Source organism: Ochotona princeps, chromosome 20, assembly GCF_030435755.1.
Source record: "Ochotona princeps isolate mOchPri1 chromosome 20, mOchPri1.hap1, whole genome shotgun sequence".
NCBI lineage: Eukaryota > Metazoa > Chordata > Mammalia > Lagomorpha > Ochotonidae > Ochotona > Ochotona princeps.
This window is the reverse complement of record NC_080851.1, coordinates 35,858,300-35,878,523: the sequence shown is the minus strand read 5'-3', so window position 1 is coordinate 35,878,523 and position 20,224 is coordinate 35,858,300. Positions and strand designations below refer to the sequence as shown.

At 40.0% G+C, this 20,224-nt stretch overlaps 1 protein-coding gene across 1 annotated transcript in view; it reads right to left on the bottom strand.

Moving 5' to 3' along the window:
* Positions 1-20,224, bottom strand: part of AGMO (alkylglycerol monooxygenase) — a 297,295-nt gene that overhangs the window by 119,296 nt on the left and 157,775 nt on the right. The window contains exons 11-12 of the mRNA XM_004582474.3: positions 7,113-7,195; positions 6,486-6,591 (exon numbers count right to left, since the gene is read on the bottom strand). Coding sequence (XP_004582531.2) covers positions 6,486-6,591; positions 7,113-7,195 — 189 coding nt within the window. The remainder of the gene's footprint in view (positions 1-6,485; positions 6,592-7,112; positions 7,196-20,224) is intronic.

Genomic DNA, 20,224 nt, shown 5'->3' with positions numbered 1-20,224 from the left:
TAATAAACAGAAAAGGGGAAAAAAAGGACAGCAATGAGAAACTTTAAAATCCCCTAGATGGCCAATTGTTAAGAAACTGGACAATTACGAAATTTAGACTCTGGGAATGGTAAATTCCACCACATGTGGAGAATCATCAGGTGTATTCTGCAGGATTTGAACAGGTGCATTTACCACAGAGGGCGATGTTACACTGTTCAGCCTAACCAGCAGATACAGGACACCTGCCTGAGCACCAAAGGATGTGTCTTGCATTCTCACCACATTTTCATAACAGAAAAATCCTGGAAGCTAGCACTCGAGGGTAAAGGGAGAAATACGCTTAAGTTAAGAGTCATACAGAGAAACGTCTAAAAGTTCAAAATGAGTAACAAATGGCACCGTCGTGCTGCAAGTTAAGCCACCATTCGTGATGCCCATATTTCATAGCAGAGTGCCAGATCAGATTCCGGATTCTCTGTCTCATGCCAGCTTCATTCCATCCATTTGAGAGACCAGAACGGGCTTCTTGGCTCCTGACTTTGCTCTTGGTCAGACCTGAGTGTTAAGGTGTTAAGCCATATGGGACTGATCCAATAGATGGAACATCTTCCCTTCTCTCTGTCTCTCTCTCTCTCATTCTATTTTGTTCTGCCTTTCAAATAAAAAATACGTATTTTAAAATGAATGTACTATAACTATGTTCAAGAAAATGATAACTTTTAGAAACAAAACATTTTTGTAAGAAACTATAAACATCATGATATTACTCTAATACTCTAATGTGTATGCAAAAGTTTAAAAACGAAATCAAATATTGATTCTTGGTGGCTTTACGACTATGTCACAACTTAGAATATGTCAAGGAAAGGCATGGTAGTGAGCATCTCAAATAAAAATTATGGCTGCACCTTCGGGAACACGGAGAGGGAACTCGAGCCATTCAGAACACCAACTGGTCAACTGGCAAAAGAAAATTACTGATGATGTTTATTTATGAATAATAAATGAATCGCTAGTTAAGGAAAAAGCACTCAATCTGTAAGTGTTATTTATTTACCTCATTCAGAGGTAAATTGGCAACAACTAACATTTCTGTTCTTTTCTATGCAAGATTTAGTATTTGTCATTCTTGAAACAAATTGTCAATGTATGTATATATGTTATTTACTTTTTTATATGGTAGCTCTAGTTAGTCTTAACAACAGCATGAAAGTGACTATAAATTGCACAGCAAGCATCAAGGACCTGTGTGCAAAGCTGTGGTTCTGATGGAGCATCACAGTCATTTCAAAGGCAAGCAGCTCCCAGGTTTTTAGTAAAGAGCAAATGCATGCTGCTTGTGATCCCTCATCAGAATCACCCTCTGTCCTGGCAAGGAGGTGGAGCCTGTGATCTTCTTTTGTGCTGCAGAACACAGGAGGGTGAAGGCATCTTGCCAATGGAGTTACAGTCTTCACTCAGTCTGTTTGGTTCATGAAATCAGAGACCATGTTGGGGAAGCCTGATTTCTCCCAGTGAATGCCTTGAAGGGAGATCCAGGCCCTTGCAGAATCCAGCTCTTCTGCTGGCTGCCTCGATCAAGCCAGCCTCTGTGTTGTGGATGCCCACATGTTGAGGTTCCTGGACTCTGAGATCAGCTCTTAGGCCAAGGCGGGACTGAGCTGACCCCCAGCCTGACCCTCCCAGAAAGCGACTTACATTAGCTCCTGCGTGGGACTGCATTGAGCCTCCAGAGAGTCCTGCCATCTGATCAACAGTTTCAATGCAGCCTCTTGAGCCCAGGACTGAGTTTCAGCTATTCTGAATCTAAATCAGCTTCCTAAACATAGATTTGGAAAGGCATGTGATGCTGGCCCAGTTGTTTGGGCTACTGCTACCACTCATGTAGGGACCACAGGGCTTGATCGGCTGTGGAGCTTAAGGAGTGAACACTTGGGATGAAGCTCTCCTCCCCCCACCCCCACGTCTCTGAAATAAAACAAACAAACCTTATTCATTGCTTTGAGAGACGGAAGAGAGAGAGAGAGAGGCAGAGAGTGAAGATTTTCCCATCTACTGCTCCACTCCTCAGATCCTTGAAAAAGCTGGAGGGATATGAAAGCTGAACACAGAAGTTGGGCACTCAACCCAGGCCCCATATGGGGGGTAGAGACAAAATGATCCGCATCGTCACCATTGCCTTCCAGGAAAGCAGAGGCAGAACGCTGGAATCAGGAGCTGGAGCTCAATGCTGACTGCAGACACTCCATCTTACTTAACTGCAAGACCGAGTCCATGTCCCCAGTCCTGAAGTTTAAAGTGGTTACACCTTGTGAAATCAGCTCAACGCTATTTGTTATTGATGAGCAGAATATGCTAAGGTATCTATTTTGTAGCTTATATTTCTCAAAATATTGTTGTCAAATATATTCATATGTGTATGTAATGTAGATCATTGGGTGTAATATCTATTTAGTGATATTCAAACACATAGTACAGATACTATGTTGAATTAAAAACTTTTTTTTTAAATCTCAAAAGAACCTCATTTGGGTTTCATTCCTTTTGCTGAAGATACATAAGGAAAATGAGGCAGGGTATCTTAAATAATTTCCTCAGGATTTCACAACCAATGGGCTGGTAAAGCTGGCATGGCCACATAATCCTGTGTGTGACTTCAAAGCTAACGCTTTTTGAACACCATAAACTACCTCGTTAATTAAGGTACATGAAAAAAAGTGCACTGAAGAACCAAAATACCTGTAAATAAGTTTTTCTCCTTCTCTGCCCATCTCTAACCTGTATTTCTTCTCTTTCTGGCAGGCATCCATCAAGCTGAAACCAGCTTGATACTAACACTACTGCAACCAGAAAATTAATCCCAGGTATAAATTAAATGCCCAGGTATAAACACAGCACATTACTTGTGAGTTAGCAGACAAGACATGTGTTGAAATGTGTAAGTGAAAAATGAATGAATGGATGTAAGGTAGCAGGTGCTTACATTTCTTTCAAGTTTCTTGTGAATATGAAAGCCAGTGGAAATGAGCACAGGCGAGTTGGTGGCGTATTTGTTGGATCTATCAAAGAAACGTGCAAAGGAGCACGTGTTAACGGTTGTATACACTAGATGGACACGTGTGTTTGAAGTGCGTTATGTCTAGAAGTAACCCCACATCATTGCTAACACTTGTGTGGATATGAGCCATAGGATCAAATGCAAATCATATTTTACATTTTTGATGCAGTATTGTTACTATAGTCTAAGTAAAAGGATTTGTAAGATCCATTGTTTTGTTATCTGAACATGTGCTTATGCGTGTGTGTTTAGCTATCAGTATAGCTAGCAGTGTGTTTTTTTAGTGCAGAAGGACTGATTATAGACAAACATTTCCATCATACATCAGCAGAACAGAAAGCCACTAGCCAACCTTTAGCCAAACAGAGGAGAACCAGGGGGCTGCCAGCCGCTGGTGCCAACATACACAACGTTGATTTATAGGACACTGATTCTCCTGATAGCTTCAAAGAGAATGGCGAGAACATTGTTTCCTCCTGGTGTAATCACTCCTTGTCAGTCCGCCCTGATTGCCAGTGAAGGAAGCCACTAAGGTGGTGCATGGCTTTTCTGTACCCCTGGTAACAGGCACAGGATAGCTGTATTAACAAAATGTCCAATGGTAAAGAGTGACATAGTTTACCAAAAGACGAATGAAGAAAACACAACTCTGAAATTCACAATGAGGAATTTCAGAATTGACTACTGGCTGTAACGTTTTACATGTTGAAGCAGAAAAGAAAAAAAAAAAAACCGCTTCACAAGGGAAAATGCGGATGGTTGGAGTTGCCTGGTTTTATCACATCTGCTTGTTGTCCTCAAGTCAGAGGACACTTACTGGAATAGAAACAATGATAGTAATAGCAATAAATACTACACAGTAATGAGTAATGGTAACTGAAGTTTGTCCAACGCTCATCTCTGTTCTCGCCTAATTTCTCCAGTACGCTATGTGAAGCTGATCCTGTTAAGAAGCGTCCTAAGGAAAATTTTGCAGGAAAATCACAGTCCATGCATACTACTTGGCAGTGTGTGCCAAGATGGAGAGTAGTCATTGTTCTCCGTGAGTGTCTTCTGCTTCTTAAATCGTAAACCAAAGCTCAGTCAGGCGTAGGATGATTGCCCTTTCAGAATGTGTTGGTGGTGAAATGGGTGAGGCATTTTATTACAGTTTCATGTTTTCCTAGCATCTCCCATGTTACATGTGGGATCTTCTTTGTTCTTTGGTGATGAAGAATGACGGTGTCAGATTTTGTGGCATTATGTCCTGTTCACTTAAAACAAAATCTTTGCATCCTTTGCTTTTGCCAGCAGGAAAATGAAGATGAAATTGACTACATCATAGGTTTGGTAGAAGATCAATAGAACCGACACAGTAAGGCCTTTACAACATAGTAATGGCTCAATGCATGTTAGCTCTTGTTAAACCTGCTCTATAGGGTAGACACCAGAGACACATAACACAGCATCCCAGAAGTCAGATTAAAAATTCAAAACCATGGCTTGTGGTTGCTCTGCCCCACTCCTCATACAGAGTGTCTCCAAGGACATTCAGGGAAAACCAAGGAATTCTTTCTTAGGATATGAAGTTCACATACAATGATAACTACTTTAGCAAGAAGAAAAGCACCTCAAACTTACGGACAACTACATTTCTGTTATTTATAATCTCATTTGATCATCAAAATCCTTTTAGAGCAATGCGGTTACCTCTTCCCATTACCATCTAGAAAGCCAAGTAATATGTAAGGGTCATGCAGCTGTCTTAGGACACAGAATCTGTGAGCTCTCAAGGCCGGAACTAAACTCAGTCAATGCTATTTCAAAGCTCTTGTCTCAACCGCTCATTTTTCCCTACGAATCACATAAGTATCTCACTACTGTCGGTACACCCTAATCAAAAGCTCAATATGCTACATTTTCCTCCCCCATCCAATCATCAAAGAGCAGAGCATTAAAAGGGCTTTGGAAAACACACATCCCACGTATTTGAAAACACTGCTTATTTTAAAGCCCATGTTCTCCATTTGCTTTTGGCTCATGTCAGAGCAAATAGCACTACATACCCAGTACACGGGATTGCTTTTCACGATTAGGCTGTACTCCCTCATTTACAATGCTATAATTTTATTTTCTTCAATTTTAATGTTTTTTCCCTTGAATGTAGATTTTTTAATTTCATGAACTATGTATGGGTTATAATCCCTCAAACAAGATATATGTATACAATACATGTACTTCAATGTCTATTTAAATCTGAATGCATTAAGGTAGATTATATTCAAGATCCCGATTCTAATATCTTATGTGTCATCATTATTATTCACGTTTTTTAAAAAAAATATGCAATACTTCGCATGTATGGCTCAGAAATTTTAAAGGCGGCAGGTAATACTAATTTAATAATAAAGTTTTATCCTCTGTTTTTCCTCTAGTCATACAGCTCATTTCCTTCTCACAGGCTATCCTATCAGTTCTGCTTGATCTTTCTAGAGATTCTGCATATATGCAATAGCATAAAGTTATACATTAATATCCATAAGAGTATATTTCACTCTCATGATTTTGATACTTGGATGTGTCAAGTAGTAGCATTATCCAAATGTAAGCCAAAATCACATTTGGTTATTGCATATTTTTAAGACTACTTCACATTGGTACTAAAGAGCTTCCTGATTTTATTTTACAGATAATACATCTTATTTTATGTCACTAAAGGGTATCCATGATTATAATTTTGATAGATATCAGTATTTATCTGAAAGGGCTTATTCCAATCTGGATTTATCATAAAACAATGAAAGCTTCCAAATAAGTTTTCTATGGATGTTGGAGAAAAATCAAGTATGTGTGCTTCACATCTATGTGAAATTCCTCATTATGCATTCTGATAACAATGACAGGTTGCTCAGAAAGGAAGCTAAATAATACAATCCCTGGTTTAGAAAATGAGAAGTATTTAGCAACATCGCCTCACATCTGAAGTAATTGCACCCAAAGCTGGTGCAGGTCTTGGAAAGTAACATTGTCATCACAGAAAACCTTCTACTGCAGGTTTTCCAGTTGCAGAAAAATCTTACTGGCCACATGGGTTTCTATCTCTGCAAATGTTGTGATTTGTAGTACACTGACAATTCACCTTGCAATTTTCACTTTAAAAGCTTAAAAGCCAGATCAAATGGCATTTTGCCAAAAATAAAATCGCTTCTTGAGAACACAGGATGTGAGCTGATTTATTTACCAATGCTAATGCAACGCAATGAGTCCAACAACACCATAGTGTTTCAATCCAGATTGAGGGACCAGTAAAATGTGGTTCAGCATCATGCAACTCAAAATGACAAAAACAACAAGAACAGAAAATTAATGGGGCGATTTTTCACCAGTGTTGGTCACTAAGTAGAAAACAGCAACATTACTGAACGGAAGAATTAAACATGCAATAGATATACAATCCAGGTCTTACCTCCAGAGTGAATGACAAAGAAGGGACCATCAGCTTCAGGTGACCAAGTCTGTACAGCATGAGGAACACCAGGCAACGGAGCATCTCCACACTTGCAGCCTTGGGTCTGAAATAAATCATTATTTACATGTGAACGCATGTCTCCTATGTTTACAAGCTGTTGTCAACAGAGTGATAAACATCCCTTTTAATTTTCAAGAAGCATGTTTTGACACACATACATATCCCTCGGAAGTGCTTTGCAAACACAGAGGAGAAAGTAAATAATTCCTTTAAAAGAAATTCTATTATCACCTTACTGCTTAGTTTAAGCATGGATGAGTAAGCTGGATTCCTTTCAGCTGGCAAACAAAGTATTAAATGGCTGAACTTCTAGCATATGAGGGGACTTTCCTCTCAGTCACTCTAGACACTTTGCATCCATTCACTTAAAAAAAATTACTTGTTGGGAGAGCTACTCCAATGTAACAAAGATTTGAATACCAAAATTTTTATATTTGTGCTAACTACATCACAACGCCACACAACATACTGACAATTCACTGCTTTGTGGAAAGTTCGTACATTGAGTAAAAGAGTGGAAAGATGAAATACGAAATGAAAAACAAAAGATTTTTCACATCTTGCCTTTGATCCAGAAGAAAGCCAATGGAAGTCAAGGTGAGCATGATGAATCCGACCCTCAGAAGGAGTGTCAGCTGTGACAGCACCTGTCAGACAAACACACAGGTCAGTGGCCACTAGGAGGAGATTTGGGAGTTAAAGCTGACAAGAAAAACGCCTACGCTTTATTTTGTGACCTACCACTTGTAATAAACTGGGCTGCTTACATAGGGCACTTTTGTTTTCTTAGCATCTTTTAGTTACCTTGTAGTTTATACTACACTCAAGTGTACTTGCCAAAGGTGACATAGCCAAGGTTTAGGACCAAGTGAATTATCAAAATGAATGGACATCGATCAACTCCAGGAATTGGATGCACAGTTGTTGCATGATTTTTCTAATCACTGAGGGGGCTTAAATTTTACCTTTAGGGAGCACAGAGGAGGGACACAACAGGTTGGCCAGAGTAGTGGACGAGACATTGTGAGCACATTCCCCTTTCTCTCCAGAAACAACTTAGTGTAATTTAAACTCATTATAACTCACTATTTGGTTATATCTTCACCTAAGACCAAATTGCATCTATCCAAGATGTTGAACAACGGTGAAAAAAATTTAAAAAGCACACCAGTTAGATTCGCTTCTTCCGGTCACCTAAGCTCTATATCGTTACAGAATTTCTGAACTGGCTCTTTGTCTCACAGCAATGGAGAGTTACGATACAGATGATAAACAAGTGAACAAGGAAAACAAAAGCAGATTTTATTGAGAAACAGAGAATCCTGCCTGCCAGGAGAGGTCCCCAAGAGAAGGCTTCACCCAGGTCTACGTATTGGGAGTTGTATAAGGAGTGCATACCCATGAATCAATTCTTCTACATCACTTCCATGCATCAGCGGTCTGCTTTGTTTTTCCTGTTTTGCAGTCATGTTTCCTGAGCAGGTAACAAACGTTACCAGGTCAGTCACTTGGGAAATGTGAAAGCTGAGAGCTATTGTTGACCTGATCAGTCAAGGGATGTTACGCCTGCCGGATCTGTGGCTGAGTACTCGAGACATGCCCCTCTGTGGTGTGTTCTGATACAATACAAGCGCCAGTGTCCCACAGGGTCATCTACAGCTATGCAATCCACTGTGCTCCCCACCAGTCTTTTCAATTTCTTGGAGCGATGCATTTTGGCTAATCAGATCATACAAACACCTGGCTGCTTTTCCACAGGGGTTGGTCCTTCCTAACTGGGTAATAGACCTCCTGATTCTTTAAAAAAACATACTGCCATATGCATTATCCTTATCCCTCAGGACTAAGCTCCTAGGATAATAATTAAAATTGTCAAACAGTGTTTTTGTTCTACCTTTTCTTTACTCACACTCTGTCACCCACTGTTCCATTCCCCAAATACTGGCAACTGCTAGAGAGGAATGCAATTTTGTTCTCCCTCATGGGAGGCAGGAACCTGAACACTGAGTCATCAGCTGTACCTCCCAGGGTCTGCATTAGCAGGAAGCTGAAATTAGTAGCTGAAATCAGGCCTGGGGTACCAGTATTCTAAAGTGAGATATGGGCGTGCTAACTGTTCACTGAGATATTTTGAACTCAGGTCAGGGTTGTGGCATAATGGCTTAAGCCTCCATCTGCAATGCTGTCATCCCATATGGGTACTCCTTTGAGCCCTGGCTGCTCTATTCCTCTCTGCTAATGTGTCTGCAAAAGCAGCAGACAGGGTCCACCATGGTGGCCTAGTGGCTAAAGTCCTCACCTTGATTGCACCAGGATCCCATATGGGCGCTGGTTCTAATCCGGAAGCCCTGCTTCCCATCCAGCTCCCTGCCAGTGGCCTGGGAAAGCAGTCGAGGATGGCTCAAAGCCTTGGGACCCAGGACCCGCGTGGGAGATCTGGAGGAAGTTCTGGGCTTCTGGCTTCAGATGGGCACAGCACCAGCAGTTGCGATTACTTGCAGAGTGAATCATTGGATGGAAGATTTTCCTCTCTGTCTCTCCTTCTCTCTGTATTATCTGACTTTGTGATAAAACCAATATAAAACCTTTTTAAAAAGCAACAGACAATGGCCCAAGTCCTTGTACCCCTTCAGCTACATGGGATACCCATAGGAAGTTCTTGATTTCCTGGTTTTGGACTGGTCTAGCCCCAACATTGTAGCTATTAGAGGAGTGAATTACAATAAAACTCTCCCTCTCTTCCTCTCTCTTCCTGTATCTCTCTCTCTCCCTCTCTATGTGTGTGTTCCTCCCTTCTTTTCTTATTTCCTCTCTCTGTAGTCGCCCTTCAAATAATTAAGAATCAATCTTGAATAAAGCATATTCTAAACCCTCTTGAGCAATAGTTTATAGATAAGGTGTCAGACTGTTTAGGAGCCTGGGGAGAATACAAGTGTCAGTGGCGGCCAGCCATCTTCCGGGAGAGCAGGAGAGGGAGGAGGCTGTGGCTGTCATTCTTAACAGAGAGATGAAACAAACAAATAAAATCAGAACAGAGGCGATCTTCACCACGACACATGATATCAAGTTCTCTTCAATCAAACATAAGGAGAGGATCCTTAGATGTGCACCTACAAAAATCAATTGACATATGAAGAAATGGCAAGTGTCCTACAGGAGACCTCTCACAGGAAACTCCACAGGCTAGAGGAGAATGGAGCGACACATTCCAGACTCAAAAAGCAAACAATCGTTGGCCCAGGATAATGTGCCCAGGATATGTGGAACTGCATCGTAAAATGACAATAAAAATAATTTTAAAAAGAAAAAAAGATGCATGTTGGTGCTATATAGATATTATATCCAGAAAGAGGGAATTTGCTAAAAAACAGCAGAACCAGTATTCTACCTGACCCTTACACGAAGTCCACTAACATTGCTTTCCTGAGAGGTCTTCCCTCTTCTCACGTGTTCTGGTCACACCCAGCCCCCTCTCCACCCTTGTAAAGATGGAATGACATCATGTCAGTGTTCCATTTCTTCCAGCGCCTTTGTGACTTTGACCACATACACCACACCCCCATGTGATCCCCTAAGCCACTCCTTCATTCTCAAACACTATCAAGGCAATTCCTGGAACATGACCATCATCTTCCCCACTCAGGTCTCTTTTTCCCACAGTTCCCTCTGCATGGAGTGTCTTCTCCCAAGGACCCATTAGGCTCACTTCATGCACGTTTCTGTTCAAACACACATCTTCTCCCTTCTGTGCAAAATAATCCTCCTCTGTAATGTTACTTGAGTGTCTTCCATTCAATTGTTCTCCGTATGGGCTTTTAACTTCGTTGCCTCTACTTGCTCATGCCTTCTTTTCTTTGTCTGTTTCCTGTCTTTGCTCACTGAAATACAATCTCCATGGAAGCTTTTATCTCTTTAATTCATTGCATACCTCCAAGAGCCTAGAACACTGCCTGAAAATAGTTCCCAACATGGATTTGCTGAAAGGCTGAGCAAATAAGATAATATTTTATATTTTATTGCAATAGTAATACCTTCAAGGTTAATAACTGTAGCTGCATTTTGGATTTAATTATTCAATAATCTAACATTAAAATCAGCACTTAATACAAATATTTTAATTGTTTAAGCTTTAAAAGTAATCCAGTAATTAAATTAAAAATTTACTAGTAAAATGTTGAATGATTTGAAAGCAGCTAAGACACTAAGGAGGAAATTCAATGTTTTCTTAAGAAAATGCCTATACTCATCTGATATTTTGGCACCTGACATCCTTCAATAGGTTAATCAGGGCATTAACTGACTGATTTTTTTTCTAATTCCACACATTTATCCTGTGATTATGTGTTGAGCATACGCAAGTTTAAGGCAGTGAATAATGACACCCCCTTAACTGTGTCCACACCTTTCCAATCTCTGACGAGGAGACCCAGCTGAATTGGGCCAGAGCAATAGAAATAAGAAGACTATTTTCAGCCTTTGTCCTCTGCTCATATTTAATCTCCTGTGTGTTGAGTACTATGGAAAAGCTTATTGGCCTTTTGCAACCGGAAAGGTTTTAGCTTTCACTGCACTCACTCCCATTTCATACCATATTCACGCATACGTCTGCAGTTGTCCCTGCAATCCACAAGGGGTTAATTGCAGGTCGTTCCAACCCAGGTCCAAATGCATTGCTGCCCAAAAATGCATTGCTGCCCAAATGCCTTTTATGAAATGGTATAGCATTATGCACTTCCTCCAGTACACTTTGAATCATATCTAGTATAATGTAACACCTGAGGGAATACAAATGCTACACAAGCAGTTGTACTGCTTGGGAGAATAGTTACAAGAGAAAAGTTTTGAACACGATCTGGCAGAAGTACTTCCTTTCAAACTTGTCCCATCCCTGCTTGGTTCAATCTGTGTTTATGGAACCCACAGACAGGCAGCGCGGACTGCGTTTGACATCAACCCTCTCCTCTGTAGAGGGCTGAAACGCAGTCACTCTCAGTTGAGCCTTGAGCATGTAATCAGCCCTGGTGGACACTCTGTGTATGGAAGGTCATGACCACACAAAGCTGCCTACTTTTCCCTTTCAAAATCATCTTTTAAATTCCCAAGCAGTTCAGTAGCCCTGATTCCTACTACATTCAATGAAAAACTAAGCTGATGCCGGAAGTACAGGACTCCTGGTACTGTGTGTCAGAAGCAATGGTGCTTCAACAATAACCCATGATTGTGTCGGGATCCTTCCTTGACACACACCTGGAAATGGCTCTCCTCCGATTCCCAGGCCTCAGGAAACCATTCTGATTTGCCCACTCAGCAATCCCCACAAAGGGAGCATGAGGCAGTCTGTGCTGGGCCACATGTTCAATTAATAATATTCTTCTATGTTAAAAAATCCTTTTTGTAACTTTGTGAATTCCCAAAGACAATTTGATAACATCTTCCACAAATGATTGTAAGAAATCAGAAGATATCTGTGTTTGGTTATTACACTAGCAGGTGCACTTAGAGAAGTGTCTCTAAAAGAAATCTACTACAATCATTACAATCCTAAACATCTGTAACAGGGAGTTAGTATTTTCTAACACCTAACCTGCTGCAGTCTCTAAGGTAAAGAAAGATGCTTGGGCTTACTGTCCCAGATACACTGTCACCTCATCAACATGAGGTTTCTTGCTTCTTGAAGATGTTCCATTTTCATGGGCTTGTCATGTGAAGTCCTAAAAAGTGAAGAGACTTGCCATTATTACAGCAGGACACACAAGCACAGTACCCCATTGGGGGCATTGTCACGCAGCTTCTAATCCTGTGTGGATCCATGCATGGGCTCCAGGTAAGGCCAGTGCAAAGCGAGGGACTTCCTCTGTGGCTCCCGTACAAGTGTAGGAGCACTCTGGCAGGCACATTAGCAGGCACATCAGCAGGGTCCTGGGTTGGACGTGACGCATCAGGACACAGAACAGCACCTACACGGGATGCAGGCACTGCAGGTACTGCAGAAGACAACTTTGCCTGCTACATATGGGACCAGTCCCCCAAATGACAATTTTAAAGAGTCTTAAAGAATTATAGAGTTGTTATAGTTTAAATTATGACTTCATTCTATTAAAGAAATCTAAGATTTTAGCTGGACAGGATAGAGAAAAAGGAGTAGATTTACTCTCTCAACCAAAGAAAAAGTACAATTTTGGAAACAGTCATATTCTAAACACAAGATCGGAAGCCACAATGGGCAGTGATCTTGGGGAAACGACATGACAGGCAATATGATCTATGCTTCCATTACTCACCACCTAGACAGCTCTGTACTTTGTTAGGAAAGTGTTAGTTTCTGAGCAGGAAACAAGTGCGGGTGTAAGCTATATATCCTTCAGTTATTTTCCAAAATACGAAAGAAAAGCATGTGAGATGACATTTCAGGAAGCAAACCTTTACATGCATACCACCTTCAGAAAAGTGTGATTCCAAAAGGAATTCCTAGATCTTAAGCTTTAAAACTTGAATTGATGTGCTCAAATGATTGTGTGGATAATACGTATTATAAAAAATTGCACATATATATTTTTGATCATTTTGACTGATTTAAATTACTTGAGATGCAGAGAGAAAGAGAGAAAGATAGGCAGAGAGAGAGAGGGGCGCCCAAACAGACAAGAAAACTTCAATTCACTGCCTTAACCATCTTATCCCCTACCCAAACACCTTCACAGGATTAAAATTCAGGTTACAGTTGGGATGTGAACTCAGGCAGTCTGTCAAACATGCAGGTGACTCAACCCGAAGCTAAACTGCCAAGGCAAATGCCCACCCTGTACGCATTTATTAAAAATATTGAACCCAAATCAATTTATACTAACTTTAATTAGGTTTTCTGAATAGGATACAGTTTCAGGCACTAAAACTTTGATTGCATCAGTTTGAACACAACCCTCTTCAGTGTAATATGAACCCTGGTAAAATTGAAGTTTAACAGCTTGTTATATTTATAAAGAGTTTATTAATAATGTAGCACATTTAAAATAGCACCTTCCATTAATAACTTTATGATGATGCTCTGGCTCAATCATGCTTTCCTGATGATGGCATGAATTTGTACACAAAGTCTTGAAAAAAAGTGGTAATTTCTTAGCTGCCACTTCTGCTAATGTATTTACATAAGAAATGGTCGATAATAAACATGGCATTTTCTGCATGACAATCCAATGAAAAAGCAAGATTTCCGGATGAAAAAAAAAAAAAAAAAAGAAAGAAATCTAGCCAGCTAGGTACCAATAAATACTAACGCAAGAGCATAGGTACCTGAATTCACTGCATCTTTTCTAAATTTGTGCCTGATTTAAATTTTTCATAAGCCAAACAGAAAAAAAATGAAGCAAAACTCATCAATTTTATGGTAGATAGTAATTGGAAGAATGGTGGAATTATCAATTCTTTGTGGAACATTGGTGGAGATGCTATCCAAAGAAATCAATCTGGGGCCTCGTGACTAAGGTCCTTCCCTTGCACGTGCCATGATCCAATGTAGACGCTGCTTCATGTCCCAACTACTCCACCTCCCATCCAGCTCCCTTCTTGTGGCCCAGGAAAGCAGTCAAGGATGGCCCAAAGCCTTGGGACTCTGCACCTGTGTGGGAGAGCCAGACAAAGCTCCTGGCTCCTGGCTTTGGATAGGCTCAGCTCTTGCTGTTGGGGCCACTTGGGGAGTGAATTAGTGGATAGAAGATCTTTCTCTCTGTCTTTCCTTCTCTCTATAAATCTGACTTTCCAATAAAAATACTTTTTAAAAATAAATGTTTATCAGTGGATCACTTATTTTAAGAAGACAAATGCTTGTGTGGAAGATGAAGCTTGCAGCAAGAAACTATCCATGCACACTTTTCCAGGAAATAGTCAGTTTCTGTTGATTGAGGACTGACAGTCAAGTGCACGAACAATAGCCAGGATCTTGTATGTCTCAATTGGTTCAACATAATCAAAATAGAGGAAAGTTTTAATTGCATCAACAGGAGAACAGTCAAACCCAGATGAACGTTCAGCAGAAAGTTTTAACAGGTGTGATTAAGGTCTTGAAGTACTGCTTTGCATAACTGAAACGGGAGATGGATAATTCTTTTACCAGGATGATCCTGAAGACAAAACACAACCAAAGCCATGGCTACTAAGACATGGTGGTGACCCAGCAGAAAGCCAAAGTGAGCTAGTTGAGAGTAAATGTTGTGGTTTCAGGATTTGGGGACACCAGGCTGCTTTTCTTACTAACTTCTGAAGTCTAAAGAACAATGGCATCTTGGTATCATGAGAGTATTTTGAGAAAATTAGGCAAAGCTTTAACAGAAACACAGCCAGGAAAGTTCCTCCATACTGACTTTTCCCACCAACCCTCTCCCTCTAGGGCTCTTGCTCAACCTTCTCTCAACAAGCAATGTCAATTTTTCAATAGCTTCCATAGAAAATCATTAGGTTTGCATGTTATGTTCCCCATTTGGCTCCTTCTGTTGGCTTTTTCTGTCCTAATCTGAAGCAAATAAATTTAAAGGGCACCCACCTTCACTAATTAATACTGTGGGAAAAAAAAAAGGCTGTGCTAACCCCTCAAGACACCAGGGTATTCTGAGCTCTTCAGAGGTAGACTTAGTGGCTAGTACTATTGTTTACAAAGTCTTTTGAAGTTGATGGAACTCATATTTAGGAATGAATGGGGCCAGCAGTGTGGCACTGCTGGTTAAGCTGCTACCTGCAGTGCTGGCATTCCCTGTGGGTGCTGGTTTGACTCTTGGTTGCTTCACTTGCTATCCAGTACCTTGCTACGGTGTGTGGGATAGCAGCAGGATATGGTCCAAGTCACCAGGTCTGAGCAGGCAAACAGGAAACTTGGAGGAGGCTCCTGGCTCCTGGTTTTGACCTGGTCCAGCTCCATTCATAGTGTTTGGGGAATGAAGTGGAAGATGTAAGAGCTCTCTGTCCCTCTCTGCATATGCTCTTTTCCTACTTCAAATTAAAAAGTTAATAAGTAAATCTTTTTAAAAAGAAAGAAGTGCATTTTAATGTTAATTTTCTTTCCATTTCTATCTGTATATTCTGAGATCTAGTCATTTCTGGTATATCAGCAACAGAACTCTGCAGATTGCAAGTAAATACAACTACGCTTGTTATATTGCAGTGTGTAGTGATCCTGGTCCAATTCGGGGACAATACTAACAGCATCAGGATATATTTCATTTCAAACTTGCCATTTCACTACTGGGCACATACAGTGTTTTAAAGTTGCAAGTTCTACTTCATTATTGTATTTCATTATACTAGGTATGCACTACAATTTCATCAGAATACACAATGTTCATTTGTCTGCATTTCTAAAGTCCATACATGTTAGACTGATAGTTCTTGCTAATAGCTTTCCTTCACTATACATTTGTTACATTAATCTCATAACTGTACATTATAATTGATGCTTTTTATAGTGCATATTTTTTTCATATTACTTTTGTTATGCACAGCAAAATTTAGGAAATTAAATGGAATCCCAGGACGACAGAGGAGGAAAGCAGTGTACACTGATTGTTGACTTGAGAGACTGCACGTGGGACCCACGCTAGATCTCATCTGTGCTGGTAACACTTTCGATTGTGAGAGAATTAAATATATTGACTCTTTTTTTAAAAAGAGAGTCTATTAAAAACTGTCAACATGAAAACATGAGTTAGAAAATGGTAGTGTCCATAATGTTCTACAGACCACAGCATCCAGGGGAATTTAAGGCTGTGTAAATCTGTTCTCCAGTTTATATTGGATACTCTCAGCTGCCTTGTTAACTGGAAATATATAACCCAAGTAATCTATGTTAAAAACATATCTGCAGAAACTTTATTACACACTGTATTAAAACACATTATTAACTATCCAAAGATAGCATTGCATTTTCTATAGAGAGCGTATTAGTACAGGCCATATTTTTAGTTCAAATGTGTGTTCATGGTATCACCCCATGCAGGAAACCCTAAGAGCTGAGGAATTGCTTTTTAAAAGCATTTTTAAACCAAAATCAACATAAATGCTTGTGGGTCCTATAGCTAAGCTAAATACTATATATTATTACATATTCTTCACACATTTCAGGAAGAAATTATGCCTTCTCAACCTTTCTCAAAATCCTCAAGTTCCTTTTTGGGCAACCAAAGTTATTCATATACAACTTGCACACATACAACAAGTAAGTATTTATTTACTATACTGAATGCATAAACAGTAAAGGTGGTAGGACCCCAGCAGGATCCCCAGTTACAAGTCAGCCACAACTTTTCTATGTGATTATTGGCTACAGCAAATCTGAAAAAACAATATTGTCGTTGGATGCTAAAGTCTGCATGAATTTTCCAGATATCCCTGAAATGAGAAAGGAACCGTAGAGTTTTGTGAATAAGCAATCTCCTCCTAGTCGCACAGCAAGTTTTTAGCAAAGAAAACCCCATGCGGCAAACAAGCTAAAGCACCTTTCAGAATTCATTTCTGTCAGGAATGAAGCTGTTTCCAACTCTAATTTAAGTTTGAAAAGAGTTTCAGCACCTGATGTTTATCTTCAGCAGAGCATCCATGTGAATTTCTCATATACTTTCCTAGGATAGTGAAAAAAAAAACCTTGTGGAGACCATGTGCTAAGTCTCATCTTGTAAGTTATCCAGTGCCTGGCTATATTTTTACACTATAAGCTCTCACACACGTCCATTCAGTTAACACTCTGAGAACCTTATGGTAAGAAACTATTTCAAAGTCCAAACAGAGTATCACACAACCTAGATGAGTAAGTTTCCTTTTCTCTAGAAATTAGTGTCATTTATTTAGTACCACTCACAAAAATATAACATTCAACAGTGGTCAGTGTATCAAGAACTAAATATTTTGGCAGGTTATCTAATGTTTCTTCTGACTTTCAGTTAGATTTCCAAAGTCTATTCACATATGTGAATTGTAGTCCTAATAGGACTATAAGATAATACACTAAGAAAACAAACTACATTAAGATAACAAACAAGTAAGCAATCATCATTGATAGGCTAATAATATGATATCTTAAGAGATGATTATGCAGAATTAGATCATAGACTCCAATTGAATTATCATAACCATGAGTTCCCTATAGTGGAATTACCCAACTGAAGGTTAAATATACTTGGGTCAAAAACAATGTCTGTACCAAATACAGGCACACTTTTCCAACATTAGTTCCCATGCATTACAGTGTAACAGCTGTTTACATGGTATTTCCATTGCACTGGGAAATGAGAAGGATGGAGTGATGATTTAAGGGTTTAATGAGAGGATGTGGGAAGGTGATATGCAAATGCTCTACCAGGTAATACAAGGCATGCGAACAGCCTTGGCTGTTGATGTGTGTGATAAACCCCAACCCCGAACACAGATAGTGTATCAGCAGGATCGTTTTGCACTTGGGCAGTTGGGTGTCCACGCGTGCACTGCAAAACAGTGATGTGGTTCACACTACCTTCAGAAGAACTTGGCTCCTGAAAGAAACGCTTCGACCCAACTCTTGTAATTTTTGAGGCAAACCAATCTGGCACAATCTGAAATCAGTGACACCATTACCTCTAACACACGTAAGAGTCATTATTGAACTAACCATTATGTCCTCTACGTTATTCTATTCATAACATGTTCTAGTCTTTATCCTCACTTCACAAGATGGACACCAGAATATCAGGCACTGTCTCTGCTATAGTCATGAAAGTCTTTCATAAACTTCTCTATAGCATTTTTAAAGACATTTTTAACTGTTTTCAGAGAAAGGACACATTTTGAAAAACAGAATCACTCTGTGGAGACATATTTGGTTATTAACCATGGAGCTCTCCACTGCTCCCCCCAAAAAAACCCCAGAAATTTCAATAGCAAGCATTATAGTCTTTAAATAGTGTTAAAAAGTAATTTGGTGACAGGACTTGTGCTGTAGTAGGTGAAACCATTATTAGGGATGTTTACATCCCATGGAACTGCTTAGGATCAAGTCCCCACTATGCCTCCCATTCAGCTACCTGCTAATGTACTTTGAGAAATGGCAGTAAGTCCATGGGCTTCTTTTCACCCATACAAAGTTTCTGGCTGCTGGCTTCATTCTGGTTCAGTCCTGGCTGTTGCAAGCATTTGAGGAATGGATCAGTGGGTAGACGATTTCTCTGTCTCTCTCTCTCTCTCTCTCTCTCTCTCTCTGTCTCCTTGCCTTTCAGATAAATACATGAGTTCACTTGAACAAGTAGAAGGTTACATTCAGCTCTGCAAAAGCTTTCTGATCAACTGGGACTCACAAAGGCATGTGCAATTAGCTGCCCAGACAGAAGCTCTCTGGTGTTTCTACTGTACTGAGTCTCTGCTGATTTCATGCCGGTGGAAGTCAACAAAGGGCTCAGAGGGAGGTGAGCACTCCATCCTAAGGACACAAATTGTGCTTAATTCATATCCTGATGTGAGTTACTGGTTTCAGTGTCGGCTGGGAATTCTTCCCCAGCATCATGACATGAAGGGACGGGAAGTCCAGCAGCCTTTTCGATTCCATTCAAAGTGAAATTAACGAGATTCTCTGGGAGAACAACACTTGCTGTCCTTGGTTCAGTTCTGTGGGGACAGGATGCCCAGAGTTGTGGCAATTACCTAACTGTGAGAAACAGCTGGACAGTTCAAGAGAAGCCATTTTTTCAGCTCTGTATGTTTGAGTTGTTGAACTAGTCCATCTGTGACACACTTACTCCTGAAGTCAGTTATAGTCCAGCAACCTTTAATGGGATATTCTATTGCTTAGAGCAAAAGATATCAAGCGAACATTCACATCTGAGATACTTTAAATGAAATGACATCCTGGAGGCAGCTTTCTAAGTCCCTATGCATTTTATATGTATTAAGAACTGTTGAGACCAAGCTTATCTTACATGTGTGAGAGAGAAGGATTTACCTAGAGCTAACATTTGTTATTCTTGCCTACTCAAATATATTGCCCTTTTCATCTACTGAATTGTGTAATACACACTAATGTTTCCCTTGACAATGGGCTGCAAATGATGGGCAATGATGCTCATTGTTGTGGCCCCGTCTGCCGTTGTGTATGCGTGAAGTGTATTCACTTTGTGATGACTGCACAATGGCACTCTCCCAAACAACGCATTTCTCATAATGTAACCTCATGACCAAGTGTATCCTTAATTATTCTTCCAAGCCATTTCTCCAATGCCCAGGGTTCGGTGCAGTTAACTGACACTTGTCTTCTAATCCCATCCTGGGTGTGTGATTGAGGGTGGAAGTAGAAATGCATACTGTATTCTCTTCTCACATCTGGATATGTTAGTCTCCATTTCACAGCTACTGTACATCCCCCCAAATGAAAAGTCATAAAACAAAATCAACAATAGAAAGAAAAATAGAAATTTACAATACTATGAAGTTAAATAACATGTTACTGGATATGACAGTCTCCATTACACAGCTACTATACATTCCGTTAAATGAAAAATCACAAAACAAAATCGACATCAAGAAGAAAAAAAAAAGAAATTAACAACACCATGAAGTTAAATAGTACCCTGTTTCTTTACAGTGTAACCGCTGTTCATCCGAGCTTCAGATATGCTATTTTATGAGGTGCTTATTTGCTTAGAAACCAGATGTCAGAAAAGTATTTTCCC